Consider the following 23,209-nt stretch of genomic DNA (forward strand, 5'->3'; position numbering starts at 1 on the left):
CCCCATCCAACCTGGCCTTGAACACTTCCAGGGATGGGGCATCCACAGCTTCTCTGGGCAACCTGTGCCAGTGCCTCACCACTCTCACAGTAAAGAATTTATTCCTAATACCTAATCTAAACCTATCCTCTTTCAGGTAGTTATCTGAAAAATGTATTACCAAAATATTTGCAATACTTTAAAATCGACACTGTCTTTATGGTAATGATGGAGTGCTACTGTTCAAAACTCACACAGAGACTTTACATCAGGAAAGACCAGGGTAACAGGCAAACCTTCCTTTTAATTCCATTATTCCAGCAAAACCGCATTTTTTTAAGCACCCAAATGCAATGACCACGACACTATCAGAAAGCACCAATTATAGAATATTGAACACAGTTTTTGAAACAACCAAAAAATCATCTCAGTCTTAAAAGGAAAGCTAAGCTGTCCAACTGCAAAAATGTAGAATGAGAGCAGCAATCTAGAAAAAGCATCAAATCAAATAGAATACTGATGATATGCACATACTGCTTTAAAGTAGAAAATAACTAAAATAACATAGAATCATAGAATATTTTTCAGAGAATATTTATCACAGAATGATAAAATGATAGAATGGTTCAGGTTCAAAGGGACCTTAAAGATCATCTCATTCCAAATCCTCTGCCATGGGCAGGGACACCTTCCACTAGACCTGGTCACCCAGAGCCACATCCAACAGAAGTAATTATTTGCTACTAAACCCTGAATTCCAGGAACTGAAACACAACATAAAAGAAATAAAAATATATAAAACAAATTAATTTGGATGCTCATCAGTATTTAAAGCTTATATGGATTTTAATGAAGTTCTCCAGGACAAAAATAGGGATGGCAGAGCAAGGAGTACTCAGCTGCAAATCTGCCCTGTGTGCAGTTCCACTTTCAGCCACTGATTTCCTGTATGACCTTTGAGCAAATTTCAGAATTTATCAGACATCTCTAAAACAGAAGTGATACCTCTAAGTCTTTCCTTTAAGTATTAAAAGAAGGAAATCCAAATATGTTGATGGAAAACCACTGAAACTCTATTCTGTTCTTTGATGTTGGCACTGCAGGATGTTTGGGGTTGACTGTCATTTGGTTTTAAAAGAAAAACAAAATAAACAAAAAAATAGTCCACAAATAATAATTCCAAGCAAAGCACAGGGAAAGTGCAATTTTATACTTGAAGAAAATGTTGAAAAAGAAGAAATTTAGAGTTATTGAAGGGAGTCAGAGTGACATTTATAGCATTAAATACTAAGTATTGTACTTTTAGAAAGGGAACAAATGTACTTGAACCACAGGAAACACTCCCATTCACTTCATTGTACAAAACCAGCAGTGATCAAGTTAGCTCTTAAACACTTACCTCTTCACATTTTGAAACAAGGTCCAACTGGGATAGCTGACTTGCTAAAATTATGTCCTTTATGTTTTATAAATGTGAAAGGATACGAGGAGTTCCTTCTGTCCTACACACCAGGTAGAGACACGCAGCAATTACGTGGGTCATCTTCCTCCCCCGGGTTAGGTGTTTGCTCACAGCCATCTTGAAAAAATTAAAGGCGGTATCCAGACAGTGCTGATTGAGTTGAAGCTGGTTTCCCAGGTGGTGAATCTGACGTTTCCCTAGAAAAATTAACAAGGAAAAGAAAAGCTTAACAACTGTGCAGTTAATGTGCTTTTGGGTTGGAGTCTCTTGGTGGTTCGTTTTGGGTTTTTTTTTTAAAGACAAAACTTAAGAGGAGGATTTCGGATTCCATCTCTGTGTGAAATACAATGAGCTCTCAAGCTTCAGGAACTATTCAGCCTCAGCTCCTCAAGACAAAAACAAACAAAAAAAAGCCTTGTTTTGGACTGCTAGACTTGAAACACATGCAGTCAATGAGCCCTGGAAAACTAAGCCACAAACATCAATCCCAGAGAGGATCCAAACCATAGCCAAGACTTCTCAGACAAAAGATTATGAACCCCTCCCTTAACATCATTTGACAATTAGCACTTGTTTGGCTGAAGCAATGAACTTCCAAAAGCCAGAGGTCCCAGCGTGACCTCTGCAAATAGAGAAGATGCTTTGCTGCAGCTCTCCAAGAAGTGATGGAGTTTGCTGTTCCTCTGACCACAACCCAAGCCCACAAGGAAAGGAGCTCTGTTTCCACAAGGAAAGGTTGCCCGTGATCCCCATTGATGGGGGGCACTTCCTCCCTCTGAACACTTTCGCACCCCAGCCTTCATTTAAGGCTTGGCTGCCAGACTACTTCGATTAGCTTGTGGCTTCGGGAGAACAAATGTGCCTTCACCCTTAAATAAAACAATAAAAAGCAAAAAGTGTGTTTTGGATGATTCATGGCAGGAAGTGGTCCAGCTGCTGGGACAGATGCGGGAAGCAAGGTCCAGCTCCAGCTTCGGGAAGAGTGTGCCGAAAAGACAGCTTAAGAAAAAGATGGGGGAAGTCATGAGGAAAACAGAGCACTCAAGTTCCTCAGCATACGGGGTCAGACAGCACATCAAGAAAAATCCTTTAATTCAATGTGCCGGGCAGATGTTTCTGCACGTGTATTCACAGGAAACACTCATCTGTTCCCTTCAGAGATGTCATGAGCAGCTCTGCGGAAGGGGGCACGATGCCTGCTGTGCCCTCAGCCACCACCACTCACAGAAAGCAATGGCAACCACAGGATGCTTACCAGAACACCACCAGCCCCAGCACAGACCACACATCTTAATTTCATGCAAATCCCTACATCTTCATCACTAATAACACGGTAAAAATGCTTCACCTCCAAACAACCTCTTGCCAAAGACGCGGCTTCAAGGCAGCTTTAATAAGGAGTGACTCCAGCCAGGCAGCCGGGGTCAGCAGGATTCTGGCCAAACAGGAGCTGCCACAAAGGAACAGCTTCTCCTTCCTGCACACGTGGAAATCAGCACACTCACCACTGAGATCTCTTTTAAGGCACGTTGGTCAACCAGGTGTAACATATTTGTATGAAGATGTAAGAGCAGAGGAAGGATATACCACTCTCCAAGGGAGGTGTGGGCACAATAAGCTACTCAAGAGTAATCCAAAGCCCATTAGGTGAATAGTTTTTCCATTGCCATCAGCAGGCTCTGGACTGGCACTCACCAGCCTCAAATATAAATACTACACCTTCTTAAAACTAAGATACTAACCAGCACCTGCCCTCCCCTGAATTTTATTTCATTTCTCAACCTGTATGCTGTTTCTTCTGTCCCTGAGAAAGAATCAGTTTGTACTCATTTGGGTGAAAAAAATTGCACTTGAGTACTAAATAAAAACTCATTTTGCAGTGGCAGCAAAGCAGCTTCCCTGATCAACCACTTCCCAAAGAAGTCCACCCCAGAGGCCAGCATGCATCAGGGAGGCTATGGAAAATCACCTCTTCTCATCATCTGAGCTATTTTACCTGGTTTTATCCTATTATCCTCTTATCGTATTTTATCTGGTTGTATTTTGCTATGCATGGTTGCTGAGATGGAGACGCCAAGAACAGCCATCTGTAGATTTCAGGCACTACATGCAGATGTACAACCATTCAAAAAAATAAACAGACATGCCTATGTGTCTCGCTCTCAGCCATAGAGAGATCCAGATTGGAATCTCTGGAGCAGCCAGTACACAGCATTCCCTTCAAGTAAGATGGTTTAATTCAGTGTCCCAAAAATCACAAAGGCAGATGATAACGAGAAACAATTTCAGCAGTTTCAAGTGTTGTCCAAATTTTGTATTTAAGTAAAGCTTTTGAAAAAACATAAATAGAAGAGTGGCTCCTACGCCAAGGAAGAGCCACACGCACTCCTGAATGCTTCTTGGGCTAAAGATGGAACCGGGATGCAACGCCCACCTGGCTCCACAAGGACCAGGTTGGCACAGGCCACCAAACAAGAAGAGACATGAGGAAGCTTCCCAGGCCACCAGCACAGCAGCAGCTGATGTGGCTCTTGGTGCACACAGGAGAACAGCCCAATGAGCTGGAGATGCAGAGTAAGAACAGGACAACCATCCACGAGCTTTCTTCCCCAGCATTCCCCTGGCCCATTCACATTACCAGGTAATCCCTCTCCCAGAACACTGCTCTCATTCAGGGCTCCACCTCAAAGGGCACTTCAGAAACAAAGAGCATACCATAAGAGGAAAAAAGGGAAGACACTTGAAATTCATATCTTTCATAAGCTATTTTCACCACTGAGTTGGTCCCATCCCCAAGCTACCATTAATATTCTGAGTATTTAGCCTTTTCTTAATTTCAGATGTTGAAATATAATTAATAATTAATTCATCATAATTCATCCTAAGTAAACAGTATGCTTGTTTGAGTAATCTATGCATTTTTAGCTGAGCTCGTCATCCACCATCAATATTTTAAAATAGAATTACTTTAGGGCTGACCAGTCATTGCCTACTGACAAAAGAGATCTAAGAGCACAGAAGGGTACTTGTCCACTTAGGAAATGCTACTTCTTACAGTGTTTTACTCAGCCCTCAGCAGACCAGTGAAGGCTTTAATTCTCTGTGCTAGGACTCCCTCAAGCTGCTCTGTGGTATTATGTCAGTGATACAGTCCATGGAAAAAGAAGACAACTGTTACACTGCTGCTTATTCCCAAAATGAACAACTTCATGCAGGACAAGAAGCATCCTAAAAATTATGTGCATATTGATGACTAACTTGGTTCTGTCCTCATCTGTGAGTAGAGAGAAAGAAATGTACTGCTTACAGCATCATCTAAGATAAACATTTACATTCTGTAACCAGTCTCCTATTTACTAAAGAAAGATCAAAAGCTTTGTTGTTTTCCCATCACCACCTCCACCCCCCGAATTTAACATGACACCGAAATTCTATTTTTCTGGTATCTTATGTAACACTGACAAAAAATAGCTGGAAAAGTTAGCATTAGCAATCATGCCTCCAGATTTCTCCACAGAGAACACGAGATACCTTGCACTCCTAGTGGTTCCCTTCCAAATTCAGGAAGCTACTTCACAGAGTCCAAGAAAAGGCAGGTATCAGCTAGATGGCCGTCACCCCAGTGTTGCAGAATGGCACCAAACCACTATAGATTGCCCTCATCCCAGTCAGGTGACACCCAAAAGTATGTAATTCTGTGACTTCCCACCTTTTCTGCCAATCTCACCAATCTGACATTTCCGGGTCTGAAAAACTCATCTCCATAGTATTTTCTTTAACTATAAGTACAGTGATTTAATCTGGTATCTGAAGGGCAGCTGTTCATACACAGAGGAACTGGGCTTACGAAAACAACTGATCAAAACAAATCTATCCAGTGCTCCAGTTATGTTGACAAACATGAACAGAGACCAAATATTCATTCATACTGCCAGTCCTGAACATGAGAAGTCCTTGTAACTTCCAAAAACCTTGCTAAGCATTGGGATGCTGCTCCCCAGCACTGGGGTCAGTGCAGGGAGGAGCTGCCGAGCAGCTGCAAGCTCCAGGGCTGGGAAGATGAGCAATTCCCTCCAGCAGACCTACAGCACTGCATTATGTCGATCAGCCCTTGAACGTCCTCCCACTCCCACTGCTCCTCGCTAGCTGGGTGGCATTTCATAACCTTCCACTTGCTGTTTATCTCCTGACTGCCTCCAGCCTTTGCTCTGATGACCAGTGTGGCTCCAACCAGCCCCCACGGCCGGCTGATGCCCTCACTGCCAGTCTGACCATATGGTGCCAGTGAGCAGGGAGCTGGTCCAGCTCACTGCAAGGGTGCAACAAGCCTTATGATCCCATGATCTCAGCCGAAACAGCAGGAATATCCAGCATTACAATGCAATTTATTAGCAATCTGCTCCACTCGCTTTTCACCAGATTCCATCGCAGTGTTACAAACTGCAATGAACTTCTACTGCACAGAGAAGAACACACCTTTAAACCCTGCCATGCTTTGGGTTATAGAACACTCAGGAGCACGGTTTCCTGACTTCCTTATCCATTTCACCCAGTAGAACAGCTTTTAAAAAAGTTTGGATGTGACGCTGCTGTAAAACCTTGCAGCTACTCTCTCAGTACTAAAAAGGAATATCATCGTGTGGAACAGCCAGAACTAGGTATTGCATTTTTTTCCAAGCTGCTATGCAAAAGTACAACAAATAAGACAAAATATACAGGGATAAAACAAATCTCTTACTAGGTGCATCTTTTATTAGTAACTTGCAATATGAGTTGCCTCTTTTTGGGCCTTAAAGGTTTTTGACAGATCATGGGATTCTTTTTTTAAACCACAGGAAATAGCACCTTTAAGGTCAAAGCTTACACTTCACGGTGCCTTGCAATTTAGTGATGGCATTAAAGTGGTGTCTAAGTGTCTCTGGGAAAAGGACAAGGAACAGTGTCTGTTTAAAAAGGCAGGACAAGCTCAGCAGCGAGGTTTCAAAAGTTCTCCCCCTTCTCTCACCAGTAAAACAGTAATAAATTCTTCTTTAAAGAGCATAAGAATAAAAGTCTAGAAACTATAGACATTTTGTGACGTACAGAACACACACCACGCAATTCCCATTTATTTCTCAAAGGCTCATCATACCATCGGGGTGGAGGGGGAGGCAGGGGGAGAAGTGAGAGAGAAAGAAAGAGAGAGAGAGAAGCTTGTATTTCTGTAAGCAACACACAAATTCAAGTTCCCAGGCTACCAAGTAGTAAAGTTTATCACGCTCCTGAATCTGCATCAAAAAACAAAAGGCCCTTTTCAGCTTTTAGTTCCAAGCCTACTAAAAAAAAAAAAAGTGTTTCTACCCATCTATTCCCAGCGTGCTGAAAGAAACACCATCATCTTCTCATCTGATGCCAACCTCGCTGCTTTGAACTGGCACAACAGACCTGAAGTGACAAGTTCAGATAGGACCACTGAACGCTACTATCCTTTTATTTCAGATAATTTCCATTCTTTTGACAGAGGAAACAGTGGTTATTTACAAAACAAAATGTGTAGGCCAGAAATCACTGTCACGAAAATAGATTTGCAGAATACCTTGGTAACATTAAATGCTTACACAAGAGGCAGTTGATAGCAAAACTGCAGCTAAAGTTATAATAGAAGCAAAACAGAAAAAGAGGGAAAATCAGACCCATTCTTTATGAGCAATTTTCTTTCTTTTATGATCTCGTTACTACAGAAACATCTCGTTCTTTTCCCCTATGGAAGAGGAATCATACCTTTTTATTGGATCCCTTAAAAGTCAGTAATGTTAAGCAGCTACAGCTCTGTGCTACTCTTATCTGGCTTCTGCCTGCTCATCTGCAGCCCTTCCCTCAGCCTGACAGAGACTGTGACGCTGCTATTTCATAGCAGCATTGTCGGTACAGAGCATTAGTTTCTAGGGGAATAACAGGCAGTACACAGCCAGAACTTAAATGAATTGCTATTATGATACTAAACTGCATCATCAAAACCCAGGCATATGGATTTTCACCCCTTTCTGCGATTTGCTCGAGGGGCCCTGGAAACAAGCGCTACCTGAAACGGGGAACAGAGTCATGTTAACAGCACTAATCCTTTTTTTGCAAAAAGGATTGTTATGGTAACAAACACTAGATTCTATTAAAGGAAACATTTTGGATGGTTTTCACTTGGGTATTTATTTCCAGCATTTGAATTACTTTACCAACTGAATTTTATGTGCAGATTTTATTCTTCATTTGGGTTTTCAGTCCTTTTCTTTCTTTGAAAAAGCTACCCAAAAGAACTCCTGAAAAAGGGGAAAAAGAGCAGTTTTTATATGTGAGCATCCCTGCATTCTTTGTCACATCTTTCAATTTCAGCAAGTCCCAGCTCAAAGCCTGAATGAATTTCCTGCTCTTTGCTCCATGCCAGGCTTCTATGTTATTTGTATTACAAATCAGTAAAACAAACAAACAAAGGCACAACAGGGAAAGTCCAGGAGCATCAGTGGAGCTACTCTTAGGAAGGCTGGTCCCAGCAGCCTAATCAAGGGCAGAGTCCCATGATCAAAGACAAGAAAACATTTAAAGCCCAAGTGATGTGGGGAGGCAGGAAGGGAAGCGAGGCGATGGCTGCAGGGATCACACTGAGCATTTCCAGCCACACACACAATACCGGGAGCAAGGAGTAGCTTTATCCCTGCGAGCCTGTAAGGAAAAAGGCCAACGAACAGTAAAAGTAGCAGCACAGCAGGACATTGCAGCAGTGCTGAGCCAGCACAATAACAACTTAAATTTTATCAAGGATAGCTAAGAGTTATTCCCAGTAACACCTAATTGCCCATGAGGAAAGTGATGAACGTGCTGGCCTCACGCCCAGGCTCTGCCTAACTTCAGCCTGGCTCCAAATCCCTATCTTGCCACCATCTAGTTGTGGGTGCACCCCACGTCCCCAGACTCTGGGCTCCCCCAGAGCCCAGACTGGCTCTTCCACACAAGAACACCCTTGTTCCTCCATGGGATGTGCCAGTCCCGAGGCTGAGCAACCTGGAGCCCGTGAACACTTGGCCCCTCTCCAACTGATGCATCCCGGTGCCTGTGTCACCTGGCAGACCTGCTCCAGAGACTGCCCAAGGGTACACTCTGTTCCTGCTATCTCAGCAGAATAAAACTGTTCCAGGCCCTTTTCCTGTGATATTCCACCAGCTGCGCCAGCACAACTTTTGTTTGTGGCGATGGACAGAAAACCAAACCAGTAAACTGATCCGTCTTAAAAATAACCTTGTGAAATAAAGATGACTTAATCCAGACCTATTTACTGAAGGATTGATGCCTCCACTTTATCTCTGCAGGGCCAGACCCAGACTATCTCAGTGCAGAGACCTGTATTCAATTTCTCTGCCTGTTGACAACAATCCAACCCATCCATTTTGCCTCCCATGAGAGCGCCCCATCTACCAGGTGCAGCTCCCTGTCTCTCCTTGTAGAGCTGTTCCATTGCATGTCAAAGGCTCATCCACCCATTCAGCTACAGAGAGCGACCATGCATCTTTAAGATTAATGGCTTAAAAATTCAGATAGTGGTCACTGCTCCAACCACTTCTTAAATATTTGATACTAAGTTACTTTTCTTTCACCTAGAAAATCTGCTGTTAACATCTCTTCTCAGCACTTACCCCTACTTCTTTAAGTACTCGTTCCCTCAAAATTGGCCCTGGTATTAATTAATGCCAAAGCAGGCCTGCAAAGCGCCCACATAACTTCCCCCATCCCCCTCCTCAGGCTTGTTTTCCATTCTCCAATCCTATGATACCACTCCCACATGGACAGCCTCTTATCATATACAGCAACTGGCCATTTGAATTAATTTGTCTTACCCAGTCTGAAAAAATTTGGCATCGTAAGCGGTTCCTCTGACTTTCTGCGTTCAGTTCCTGGAATTCTGCTTCCCTCACAGGTGGCATTTCCCATTATCCATCTGACTGCTACTCCCACTTCAGCAACAGACTTGATGCCATACAGTTTATTCAGGGGCTGCACCTAACCTTTCTTTCCCTCCCCATCATCCTTAATACAGCAGCTTGCTTGTTTCTTAGCCCTGCTCAATTATTCTTTTTAGCACAGCTAAAGAACTGCTTGCTCATAAAGTCCTTACTGAACTTCACTTCTGATGTCATGCTGGAAAACCACAGCCGATGCTGACATTAAAAAAAAACAAAAGCAAGAAAACCCCACAAATCTGTTGATTCACCAGCATCTGAAGGAATTGGATCACGACTGTTTTAAGTCAAGCTAAAGCCCAAGCTGTTCCTGCAGACAGCGTTCCCACCTCCAACTCGACATTTACATGGCCACATGCGGATACAGATGAGGGAGTTTGCTCTGCTGAAAATCAATCCAAACAACAAAAAAAGTTAAATTTCCATTTGGACCAGTTCCCTCCTATAACTCAACACGCAGCCTCTCAAGCCCTACCGGCAGCAGAATGTGGCTGGGGTGAGGAGAAATGCTGTCAGCGGCCAAGCACACGTGGATTGACTTAAAGCAAATGGGAGACTGCAGACTAAATGGGTCAAAGAGAAAAGTACACACTATCCCTACGCTTCCCCCCGCTTCCCTGCTACTGCTCCCAGCCCTCGCTGCTCCTCCCATACAAACGAGCTTACACTAAAGCCTGACTTACTGCCGTTCAAACAAATGCTAACATGCTCCTCAGTTATGTGTATATTAGCATGGTTCAGGTCGCTTCAGATTAATTTTGGGAGAAAGCAAATACGGACTTCTTTGTATCCAAAAGTTTAGTCAACTGAGTTTTTTTACTCGCAGAAGATTTGCAGCTGTTTCAAAGTCGAAACAGCTGGAAAGCTGCACTACTGGCAAGAAGTGTGAGAATATGTATGATTAATGTGACAAAATCCTTACCTGTCCGACTTTAAGGGAATTGGAAAGAAAAATTTAAGATACCAAGAACTTTCAGGTAGTGGTTGGTAGCTTTTGGACATGCGAGATTTCCTTCTCAAAGCACCACTAGTTAGGCCTTGCTTTAATCTTCCTCTGTATTATTTGGACAGCAATTTTATTTTTTTTTAAATTACATTTTAAATGACAGTTATTCTTAGAGATTTTTCTGTATCTATATACAAGTAAAGCTTATTCCCCTACACTTATCAATTACCAATTGTTACTCTTGTCACAACAAAAAATGGAACATTTCTGCTGTCAGACAGCATTACTGCTGATCCAAGCACTACCTCTAACCACCCAAAATAATTTCTATGTCACTGCAAGAAAAAAAAAAGATTTGCTCATGACATAATCTGACAGTTTTGAAGAGATCACTTTTTTAAAGTTTTAAAAACCTGCATTATCAGAGATAGAACTTATTTCATACTTTTACAAAGCAAAAAGCATTTAACTAACAAGCAACTGTCATCAATCTACACAGCTAGAAAAATTCATTAATACAGTACAATATAGGAAAAAAAAATCCACTGCCTATTGGTAAAAGTTCTCAAAAGCTTTAAAACAAAACAAAAATGAAGACTGAGCACAAAGGGATCCACTGCTGCAATGGAAAACTTTACAGATGCGAGCAGCATATAAATCAGCGCGGTGTTATCTGCTCGCTGACAGCACGTTCTTGTGCCTTCCCTGCAGATCTGGGCTCTCACCAGGCAAAGAAGAGTGAAAACTGACAGGAGCCATTTTTCAGTCTTGCAGACACCATGGAAGCAGACGGGAGCCGTGGGAGTCGAGGTGCTTCACATGGACGAGGCGGACGCAGGAGCTGATGGGATCCCTTGGCCAGAGCTGCCACTGAGGCCAAGGGACAGGGACAAGAGCAGAAGTAACTGAATTACTGCAGCTGAACAATTACCACTTCTCAGCTGCACTGCAGCAACTGTTAGATAAGGTCACACATACTAGGATTGTTTAAAAAAATCCAAAAAAACTCCTTCCTGTTTAATCCAAATTCCCTGCTATAAAAGCCAGCCCAGCCTTTCCCTTTTCCTGCCAAGAGGCCCCTGTATATCTCTGTGAAACTTTCCTACTTTTCCTTGTCCACCTTTAATACTCACCTTTTATAATATGTCTGAGAATTTACTTGTCCTCAGACACGTGCAGAACAATTATCCTCCCCTAGAGTTCAGCCCTGCTCCTCTGCAAGGCCAGTTGTTCTGTCAAAAATATAACTGTTTGTGGTAAGTTATTTCCCACTCTCCATCATCCAACTGTGCAGGCAGGAAGGACCTTGTGGACAGAGGCTAATACCCACTCTGCTCTCAACCTCTACTTGACTTAAGGTTTCTGCTGCTTCCTGAGGACTGAAAAAGGCCTGTGAGCCCAAAACTCCTTTGGAATTCTGATTTTGGTTGTGGGGTTTGTTTTTCGGGCTTTGGTTTTTTTTTTTCTTTCTTTTCCTTCGCCTCTAGTTCTTCATGCAAATATAATAAAGTGCACTCTCTCCCCATCCAGACCTTACCCAATGGGCAAGCAAAGATGACACTGTCATTTCAGTAGTAAAAATGTCATAAATATCATCTAATTGGCAAATTTCTTAAATCATCTCAAAAAATGGAAATATGGCGAGAAGGCATCAAGGGAAAAAGGATGCAGAGAGAAGTAGTTGAGGAGGTGAAGAAAAAGAGGGAGTTATTAAAGAAATCAAAGGGATGAGAGATAAAACATGATCTAAAAATGGAAGCAGAAAGGGAGAAGAATTGAAATAAAGCCGGGAGAGGCAAAGAGCCGTTACAAAAGCAAGAAAGACTGTATTAGGCTAATGCTTATTTAAGGTACTTTTATATGAAGCTGACGAGTGGTCAAATACTTCTTCCTTTATACAGAAGGGATAAGAAAGCTGGCAGTTAGGTAAGACAGCATCAGTCTTTATCCAGGCTGCAGCTAAAGAATTAAATTCTGCCCTTAGTTTGTCCCTGGCAGCTGAGTCCATCAGCCACAGATATGCTGCAAGCAATGTGATCCTGCAGGAGCTGCTCTCCTTTACCACCACAAACGGCCTGTTTAGATCAAAGCTACGACCGCCCCAGTAATTGCACCTGTGTACTGCCCATAGATGATGGAGGACATTTTGGAGAGGGCTTCAGCCTCAACCTTGCATTTCCTTCCTTTTTAAACTGACCATAAGTGAAGGTTGCCACAAATCTCAGCTAAACAATGTAGTGAATCAGTGATGCTATTTATCAAGTCAGTCTCTTGTGCTATCTGCTTCAGCCTAGAGTTGGAAGGGGATTTATGTTTGAAGAGAGAATACACGTATTTCAGGAACAGCCTTATATTTCTTTACACAATAACATTTATATAAGTCAGATGTACAGACTGTTCTAGTGAAGAATTAAAATTACAGTACTATGTATTTCCAGAGAGCCAAGGCAGCCCTCTTGGAAAATATTTGACACATTGGATAATATCTGTTTGCTTGCGATCCCCTCCATTTGTATGAGGCTACTTTTTACGTATGGGATGTCATCCATCAGCAACTGTTCTGGCAGGAAGGAATTTGCACTAGGATTTGTTCTCCTCCTCAGGAACCCTGATCACCCTAGAATTAAAGATGGAGAGCACAGCTAGGATATCGGGGGAGGGTGTTTAAAGACGCAGAGACTGAACTTGCAGCCTTCTCCAAATTTGTTAAGAGAAGAGCACAAGATCAGTAGATTTCTGGAAGATGATAGAAGTTTAAGTCATAAAGAGATAAAAACATGAGTTCATGCCTAAGGACTAATAACATGAAATTAAAGGAAAATGTAAGCACTATGTTAACAGGACCTTACAACAAAACTCACTGGACCTCATAATAGTCTCCCAAGGGAACTGGTGGAATCTCCCACTGCTTACCATATGAATCCAGGAATGGAAGAACACAAGAAAAATGCATAATATAGAGTGATTCCATATAAGAAAAATGAGCTAAGATGATTTACTAGGTTAAAGGGAGTTCTTAGACTTTTGCAAAACTGTAATCTGAAGAGAGAGGCTGCTTTGCACAACAGAATCATTCTGTATTCTGAGTGTACAGAACAAGGGAAAAAATCCCACCAACTCTTTCCTCCCCTAAGATTCACCTCTGCTGACTGGGTACAACAGCCTTCATCCTGCTCAGTTTGGCAGCAGAGCACCACAGACCCACTGTCAGTCAGACAGACCAGCCAGCCCTGTACAGCAAAGACCCACCTACACAAGCTCCCACCTCTTTTTTTTTTTTTCCATAGTCATCACTCCATTCTAGTTTTCCTAAATCAAATATTGTATTAAGGGCATATCCCAACAAAAAAACCCAAACAAACAAAACCAAAACCAAACAAAAAAAAAAAAAAAAAAAAAGGGGGAAAAAAAAAGAAAAAAAACCACCAAAACCCTCAACACTGGTTCATGCAACAGAGTCTGAGGAATTTTGTCCATAGTCAAATCTTTAGATATCAACATCCTTTGCTCTTCCAGATGATCCACTTGCCTCTAGTGTGCCAGTCCTTAGTAGTTAAAGAAAATTTCAGGCAGGCACAATTACATTTTTTCTTCTTCATGTGCTGAACCTCAAAGATCAATTACAACAGGGCTTTTTCTGTGCAGTATGACTCCAAGATAGGATGTGAGATCATCCATTAAACATACGTATCCAAGACTAGATGCATTATTAATTCATTTTCCTCTAGGTAATATGGTATGGTGAAAAATAGCTACCAGAGAACATACTGACTAAAGACTTAAACAGAAATCAGTGGATTTATGTGATGACTGCCATGCAGCAACCTAACGGATCTCATTAAAGGAGACATGGATTCTTCTCCCCTGATACCGTCACTGCTCTTACAGAGCAGACGCTGATGTTCAACACAAGAAAGAGTATTGATTGCAACATATCCCAGAAATAGTTCTGAGACCAGTTGAGAGAATGATCTATCTGAGTTTAATATTGCCCAAGTCTGACTACAGACAGGTCTCGATTTCATTGCATTTTTCTGATTAGTGACAGCGTTTGGAAAAATCTTCTTTTTTTTTTTTCTTTCTTTCTAAATAAGCTGACTATAAAACACTACCTGCCTCAGAGTTTCAATCAGGCAGGTGCCATAAACACCAAAATGGGGGTTTTTTTACTGTGACTTGGTGGAGCTGCAATCAAGGAAGCTGCCCTAAGGAATCACATAACAACAGCATCATCTCAAACCTAACTAACATATTGCTTCAGCAGAGTCCATGGAGCAAATTCTATTTACTGACCTTTTTTAAGACCCACAAAAATAAACAAACACTTCAATCAACTGCCTGCCTCAGACCTATTTATGCTACAAGCAGCTCCTCACTGAAGGCCTCAGAAGTTCTACTGCTACATTAATCAACCTCAAGGACCCTGTTTTCCCTCTGAAAAGCAATTATAATCTGGACCTTCCTACCTTTTGCATTTTACTGGAGTGTTGGGAAAAGCAGACAGGCTGATGAAATTCTGCCTGTCTTTGTGCAAGATAAACTTACCTCCACACATCCATGGCCCCGGCAGCTACAATAGCAACAGGACACACCAGAGTTCACATTTCTTAATAGATGGGAAGCTGAACTTGGCACAACCAAACATTTCCGAGGGCCCCAAATCCACTGCAGTTTTACCCTCTGGTAACGGTGCCTGTTATCATTTTGAAATCACAGCACTCAAACTTCAACAGCATCTTGTTGGAAGTGGCTGTTATTATGTCGTCTCCCTTTTATGCTTCCTACAGATTAAATCAGGAATGGATATCTGACATAAGGATCCTTCTTGACTTAACAGTGAGCGAGTGTGCCTGGAGGAGGGGGAAAACCACACACAATTCCCCACTTGGAACCACAGAGGCAGGTGGCAGCCCTTGACTTCTGCTGAGCAATGCAGAGGAGACAAACCACTCCAAATGTACCCTCTGAAGAACTCGATTCTTGCTTCCATGTCACCTATTACACTCCTTTATGCTCCTCTTTATCTTCTGCTGAAGTTTTCTTAGGATATTAAATTTGGTATTTAATATTCAGTGTCACCATAATCCCACAACTTGACTTAGCTGGCACAACAAATCAGAGTTTCTCAGAAATTCAAAACAATCTCAAAGCTTTTTCTTCCTCTATGTCAAAGACCTTGATCAACGTCAAGCCTCCTTTTCTTCTTAAAGCTGGAATCAAACACTGCAAAGATGTTGGAATGAAATTTTTTGTACATGTCAGATCAAAAAGTAAGGAGCAGAGCTGAGGGACAAAACTACCCACACATGCAGTAGGAAAACTGTCTACAGTCAATGGCAAAAGGAGCATCTGAGCACTGCTGCAATCCTGCAAAACGAACATTATTTCCATTCCCAGTTCCCCCAGATATGAAACAGGGTACAAACTACCCTCGAGGAGACCATCTGCCATCAATGCATGCTGGACTCACCATGGACAGAGAACACAAAGAGACAGAAGTATGTTTATGATCCACAGGATGTCTAACAACTTTATTTTGACCAAAGCTAGAAATGCCCATTTGCTCTCAGGAAAGAAGCTGGCAGCAAGCAAGAGTTAACTTTTAGTATAGGGCCAGCTGGAATAACACAGACCACTCAGACAACAAACGTCACCTCACAAGCACCCTGGATTTGTTCCAAAAATCACTTGAAAAGTGGTATTCTTTCTTGACACACTCAAGGACTGATTCAGCTTGCACTAGAAGCAGTACTTTTTTCTTCTAGTGCATGTCAGGAACCATAGTTTCTAAATCTACTTTGAGATGGCTTTGAATAGTCTCAAGATACGCATTTTCCCACGGTATCACTAAGCGACCTTGTAAATTATTTTCCCTGTACTTAAGCTTAAAAACAAAGATTTCATGCAGCTAAATATGTCTGATTATTTCCCCACCTCCCACCTTCCAAAAAGAAGAAACCTTTAGATATAGAAATATTTTTTTAAGGTGGAAAGGGACTGTATTTGCAAAGCTATACACCCACATTAGTACTGCTATGAAATCATTTACAAAGTTTCTGCTGACATCCAATAATTTTATTTCTAGCTATTTCCCTGTGCTCACAGAGCTTTCATGGCCAGGGAAGTAAGCAAACCTAACACCTGCTTGGATTTGGCAAGCTGCATGGGGCTCAGAATAATAAGGCAATCCCTCTAAAATCTCCCACATTTACCGTTGCTGATTTGCTGACGATAGGAAGACAGCTTCATCCTCACCTTCGAAAATGAGGATGAATTTGGATTAGCAAATACTGAGGATTCATCTCACATTTAAAATGGAGGCTGCTAGTTAGAGAGGAGGGAATGATAAATTAAGAGCTATTAAGTGATTTACTGCTTTTTCATATAAAGTCTGCCTTACTCTCTTCACTCCACAGCAAATGTAGGATAAGAAGCCAGAGAGAACACACAAAACCCTCAGCATGGAGACTGGATTCAACTGGACCAGCCGGAGCTGTACTTTCCATAATTTTTATTTCTGTAAGAGTATTTTCCCAATCTTTCTGTGTTTAGAAGAAATCTACTTTTTTCTTTTGTAACAATTCAGGTAAAATATCAGAGGATGAAGTTGCCAGAGACAGTCGAAAGAGGAAATCCAACATCTTCCATCCATCCCATCATCACCCCTCACACCAACTTCCAGTGCTCTTTTGTGATGAGACAGAAACCAAGGAAAAAAGACAAAGCAGTCAGTTTTCTACAGGCATCGGCCAGAGCAAGAAAGAGAAGTGAGACAAGCCCTGGCAGGAAGTGCAGCCACAAGCCTTGAGAGCAGCTCATCAGTAACACACAACTTTTATGCTTTGTCTGAGATGGCAGAATCATCATGGAATCATAGAATGGTTTGGATTGGAAGGGACCTTAAAAACCATCTAGTTCCAAGCCCCTTGTCAAGGATAGGAACACTGTCCACTAGACCAGGTTGCTCAAAGCCCTGTCCAGTCTGGCCTTGAACATTTCCAGGGCTGTAGCATCCACAGGTTCTCTGGGCCACCTGTGTCAGTGCCTCACCATCCTCACTGTAAAGAGTTTCTTCCTTGTATCTAATCTAAATCTGCCCTCCTTCAGCTGAAAGCCATTCCCCCTTGTCCTGTCACTGCATGCCCTTGTAAGAAGTCCCTCTCTGTCCTTTTAGCCCCTTTTAGGCCTGGAAGGTGCTATAACGTCTCCTCAGAGTCTTCTCTTCTCCAGGCTGAACAACCCCAGCTCTCTCCGCCTGTCTCCACAGCAGAGATGCTCCAGCCCTCTGAGCATCTTCCTGCCCTTCTCTGGGCTCACTCCATCAGCTCCATGTCCTTCTCTGCTACAAGGATTCTACACAGAGTTTGAAAGCAGAAGTTTACAGCTGTCCTTGTACTCCCTCAAAACACATAGTATATATATTCCATAAGCAAAGGCATCAATCTCCTACCCTGATTTATAAAGTGTCTTTTCCCATGTAAAAGGATTTCTGTGCATCCGTCTAAGCTTGTATGTATATCCACATGTGCCCAAAGGAACCAGAAATGCATCAATTGGCTCTGCCAAACTCTGGAAATAAGTACTGAGATGACTTCTAAGAATGATTACCCATGCTTTAGCACCTGTGCTACCCCATGAGAGTGTGGCTGGAAACTCTGCAGTGTTTATGTCTCTCTTTCAGACAAGATAATGTGATGCTTTCTAAAAAGGACGGAGATTGAAGATGGCTGTGTCTTATCCATCAATTTTGCAAGGACAGGAAACAAGTGACCTCAGCTTCCTTGTGCTCTACACTGTTACCAAAAAAACGCTCAAGCCTCAGATCAGACCTAATGATCAACGTCTGCAGAGCAACCCATTCTCACAAATTCATCCTAAATGGAGGGACTACAAAGCAAAGTAGTAAGTTCATGATTTCTACCACAGAAATGCACAGAATGCTTTCCCTGAATACTGATTCATACGAGCAATCAAATAGCATATCTAAGGTCCAATGGAAATACTATTCATATATATTCTCTCTAATGAATGACCATAAAGGAGAGGGTGGGAGCACAATTCCTGTGTATCCGAAGCGATTCTACAGACGCAGCTCTGTGTATTCCTCCAGAAACTGGAACTGTGATCCTAAACTGCTTTCTTGATAATATGCTTTTCAGAATATACCACCCAAAAGTACTACTAATCAACTGTGTGGTATTAGGGCACATAAAGGAAGAATATACAGCTTTCTTCTAAGAATCCTGTTCCTAATTTATTTATTAAAAAATCATTTATATGCTCATTAGCATAATATAAGTTCTTAGGGAGTCACACATTTGAATATAATTAGCCACTTATGTTGTTGCACTCAGTGCTAATGACCTTTCTTTGAAGAAAGATCCGTGTTTGATTTTTCTATTGTTCAAACTTAAGAGAAGCTTCTTTGGGTTGAAAACACAGGAATCCTCTGAACTGACTTTAAACACCTAAGCAATCAATCACCTTTCCACTTAATTTACACTGTGTTTGTTTGGGACACCTTTGTTGAAACAGCACGAAGGCTTTAAATCTTGGTGATTAAAGCCAACTTCTAGGTACATATATGGGGTCCCAAACAATAATGCCAAGCAAACACAGCTCCTCCAGGGCAGGTCTACACAGCATGGATCAAAAAAACAGGTTTAAGCTGAACCCAACTCCTTGCCACACTGGAGCCTGGGTTTGAGAAGACAACACTGTACTTCTCTCTCTACTTTTTATGTGTCATTTGCTTATAATTTCTATTGGAAAACAAAGTTAACAGAAAAATCTCCATGTAGGAAATAATTACATTCATTTTTCAAGTGTTAAGTTTTCAGTGTAGGAATTACATCTAAAATTACAGCAATAATAATGCCTTCAGGAGGGGTAGGCATTTGAGAACTCTTCCCCCCTCCTGCAATTACTTACACTTCCTACATTTCTATCTACATGGTTGACAGTACCTAGGTTTAATCTAAGCAGATGAGTACTTAGCTGTCTTTATTCTCTAGAATGATTCAATTATTTGAGTACAAAGAGGGGGAAAAAAATCTTCATCTAAAGGAATAGTTTGGAACTTTAAATTCATGATTTCCCATTCCACAGCTCATCCATAAACAACCAGTTCTGCAAAGCCTTAGGGAAAAAAGCAACTTTCTTTACAACTCCAATAACTTTACAACTGTTGAGGGAAAAAAAGTTACTTCATTTTATATGTATGACCTAAAGTTTTTTTCTAAATAAGAGAAAAAAACATTACATTTATTGAAGACATTGAAAAGAAACTGGAGCCTGGATGGTTTTTTTTAAAGAATGTCCTTCTGGAGCAGGATGGAATTCCTGCTCTTCAAAACCTGCAAGGTTAAATTAAATAACATTCATGAAAGAGGTTATGTTCAGCTTATGAAGAGACATCACTTTTCAACCTTTCACCTTTGCTAACTTAATGTGAGCCTTGATAAACTCAGCACCTAAGAAGGACTCACTTAGGCTACAGCCCAGATATGGTCCCGTACACCCAGCATCCAACCTCCTAAATTATCCCATACACCATTTCTACATCAAAGATGATCATAAACTAAAAATCCACTCTGAGCAGCTAGCAGAAGAGCAAACCCAAAATTCTCAGGAAAGGCTCTACTTTAACGACATGATTAAAGAAAGAAATTATCTTTCTCACCACTCCTCCCATGAAATTAAGAGTTGAATAACTACGGTAATGGCAGAATTGAAACTTATTTTCCAGAAGCGTTTTCAGCAATGTGCAACAGCACCACCTGGTGATTGTAGCTGCACAGTATTTTGAAGATATCCACTAAGTTAAGGCGTAGTAATCAGCATAGAACAACAGATTTTAGTCCTAGTTGTGTATAATTTGGCCATTTTTTCCATTTTTTTCCATTAAATTTGAACCAGAAAATTGTAACATTTTTCTGTTAAAAACCTGAATCAAAGTCCTCAGAGCTGGCATCACTCAACTTCTAAGTGATGGTAAGTGGTGAAAGCTCTTGACATAGAAACAGCCAGTTCAGTAAAATACAGTAATTGGTTAAAATGTTTTAACATACCAGGTTAACAAACTGCTTAAAGGTTTGCTTTGTAGTCCACATAGATGGAAAGGCCACCTCAGAACTAGAAACACCCAAGCCTCAGTTACCAAAACACTCAAAAAAAAAAAAAAATCAAACTGGATGTCAGGTATGCTGTATATTCTGAACTGATTAACATATAAACAGAATCAGCGCTTTGGTCCTAAAATGCATTAAGAATTTTACTGCTGCCCCATCAAAGCATCGCAGAACACCTAATACACATTGCTGGAAAAATCCTTAGGGATCCTGAAATGAAAACGTTCTCCCTAAAGATGTCGCGAGCGACAGGAATTCTGTCAGAGTCGAGCGTTTCTTCCTCATCGCTCCTTTTTAAGTTGCGACTAAATTAGCACAGGCTGCGCACTCCGGGGTGTGTGCTGGGGGGAGGGAGGGGGAGAAAACGGAAGATATCAAGGCCTGAGGCACTTCAAGCGGAGAGCATCCATCTGCCAGCAGCAGTCAATGAACAGAACATTTCTAAAATTTCTTCCCACTCACTGCAAGTCAAGCCAAAAGAACAGAAAACACCTTCCTTCACTCTGACTGTGCAGGACTGAACGTAACAGGACAGTGGGTTATAAATAAATGCTAAAAAAAAGAAAGAAAAGCTAAGAAAAAAAAGAAGAAGAGAGAGGAGCTCGCTACGCAGTCCTGCGTTCAGCCTCTTCTGCTACAAAGCTGGTTTAAGAGGCTCCTGCTCATTCCTACGTCATCCATTCCCTCCTCCACTGTGTGGTGGCACGTGGAGGAGCGAACTGATCAAAGGTAAATAGGAAAAGAAAAAAAAAAGAGGGTTGGTTCTTTTTAATTTTTGATTTTGCTTGTGAAACTCAAATCATTTCACTGTACCAGTAAACAGATGCATTGCCCAAGCCAAGGCACAGCATATTTGGATGAAGGGAATGGGAAAGGGCAGTTGAGGGATGGGAAAGGCTGGGATCAAACTGGCTTTGCTGTTTGGAGATGCTTATCATGGAAATGGACTCCAGGGAGCTGCGTACCAGGTCAGGGATCACTTGTGTGAGTGCATAGAGCTGTTGTTCAGGCTGGAACCAGGGTTTGGCTTTGAGGTTCTTGGTGGTTCCTTCTTTTGACCAAGGGTTGACATAGGTCAGTCTGCTGATAAATTTGCTGGTGTGGCTGTACTGGGCACAGAACCCTCCAAGTGAACACACACTTCGTACCTTTACAGAAGCCTGTGTTTCTTTTTGTTTGCCCTTACATTTGGGTGTTCCACCAGTGCACTCTGTTTGCCTGGGAAATGCTGCTGCAAGCAAAGGCATCAAGCAGGAGCCAGTCTTTTGCAATGGCTGTGCTTGTGCATCTGGGAGGACACCTCACACAACTGGGAAGGCAAGAGGACAATCAAAGCTGCACATGCACTTCTGCACAGGGAATGAGGTGGTAATGTTGTGGAGAAGCATCATCACATGCACTGCTGATACTGCTCTGATAGTGCTCCCTCAGCCACTGCTGGATGCCTATGACAGAAACTGTGCCAGATGTGCATGGACAGGTGCTCTTACAGCCCTACAACAGGAATACAGAAGGAATACAATGTGCCTGCACATCCTCTCACAGACACACTTTGACAGATGTCACTTGTGTCCCACAACAACAGATCCATTCTGGTTCCTCCAAGACCAGCCATGATGAGATGGGATCACAACTAACTTGTGTTCTGCTGCAAAGTGCAGGTGAAATGAGAACAAAGGTGTATGCAAGAACATAAGCAAATAAATCACAGTCTCCTTATAAAATCAGGGTACACAGGCACTAAATTTTTTCTGTTATTTCTGCAGAGGGTCCAGAAGTTTAGTGCTGCAGCCATTATTTCAGAAAAGCCATCTCCCAAGAAAAATGCAATAGCTCCACAAGCAAATCACACTTGCAAACCCTTGGGCTTAGGGAATGCTTCCCTGCAGTGTCACATCACTCTCCAATTTATTTCATAGAGCAAAACAAGAAGGCACTTTTGACACATGAAAAGGAACTCAGCACTATCAGAGAACACAGCAATAAAAAGCAACAACCTTTTCCCTCTCAAGTTTTGAGCCACAGTGCCTACAAAATGACACAAACACTTCAAAACTCATGTTTCAATGTTTGAAAGGCAGTCCTATGCCATATAAGTGACATACATGTTTTTCACTATCAAAAAAGAGAGCAGCAGTTACATGGAACTTAAACCAAAGCTATGTTACCTGGAGTATATTTTAAGCTTGTCAAACAGCATTCCAAAGCTAAAATTATTTAATTCATATGTCTGTTAGAAGAAGCAGATTACTAGCACTGAAATTTATAGACATTAGTAGAGGGGGAGGAAGGTGGAGAGAGGCAGTCACCTATTTTGTGCTGTACGAGGAGGAAGATAGACCCATTAATATCCAAGTTCATCTCCTCGTGAATGGTACTATAAAAAGCAAATGTTTTAAAAAACATTAGCCCACTAGATAAACTGTCTTTAAGTAAACAATTGCTCTCAAGAGAAATGACAGCTTCCAATTACCTACACAAGGCTGTAGGGCGATAAATCTCCATCAGTGAATTCCACAAGCATGATATATATTGTCTCACTCTGTGTCACACAGAAATTGTCAAAGTTAACAGGGAGAAATTTTGAGATACAAAAGGCCAAAACTTCAATATCCAGGCAAGAAATTTCACAAGCGTGCAGAATTTTAGAGGGCATTTCTTCTTTTGTTTGACAAAACAAAGCAGAGGTTTGTGCTTCCCTGGCACG

At 41.7% G+C, this 23,209-nt stretch overlaps 1 protein-coding gene across 1 annotated transcript in view; it reads right to left on the reverse strand.

The window, feature by feature from the left end:
* BRF1 (BRF1 RNA polymerase III transcription initiation factor subunit) overlaps positions 1-23,209 on the reverse strand; it is a 174,183-nt gene that overhangs the window by 126,891 nt on the left and 24,083 nt on the right. Inside the window, exon 3 of the mRNA XM_064659373.1 lies at positions 1,465-1,638. Within this exon, the coding sequence (XP_064515443.1) occupies positions 1,465-1,638 (174 nt within the window). The remainder of the gene's footprint in view (positions 1-1,464; positions 1,639-23,209) is intronic.

Source organism: Pseudopipra pipra, chromosome 6 (genome assembly GCF_036250125.1).
Source record: "Pseudopipra pipra isolate bDixPip1 chromosome 6, bDixPip1.hap1, whole genome shotgun sequence".
Taxonomy (NCBI): domain Eukaryota; kingdom Metazoa; phylum Chordata; class Aves; order Passeriformes; family Pipridae; genus Pseudopipra; species Pseudopipra pipra.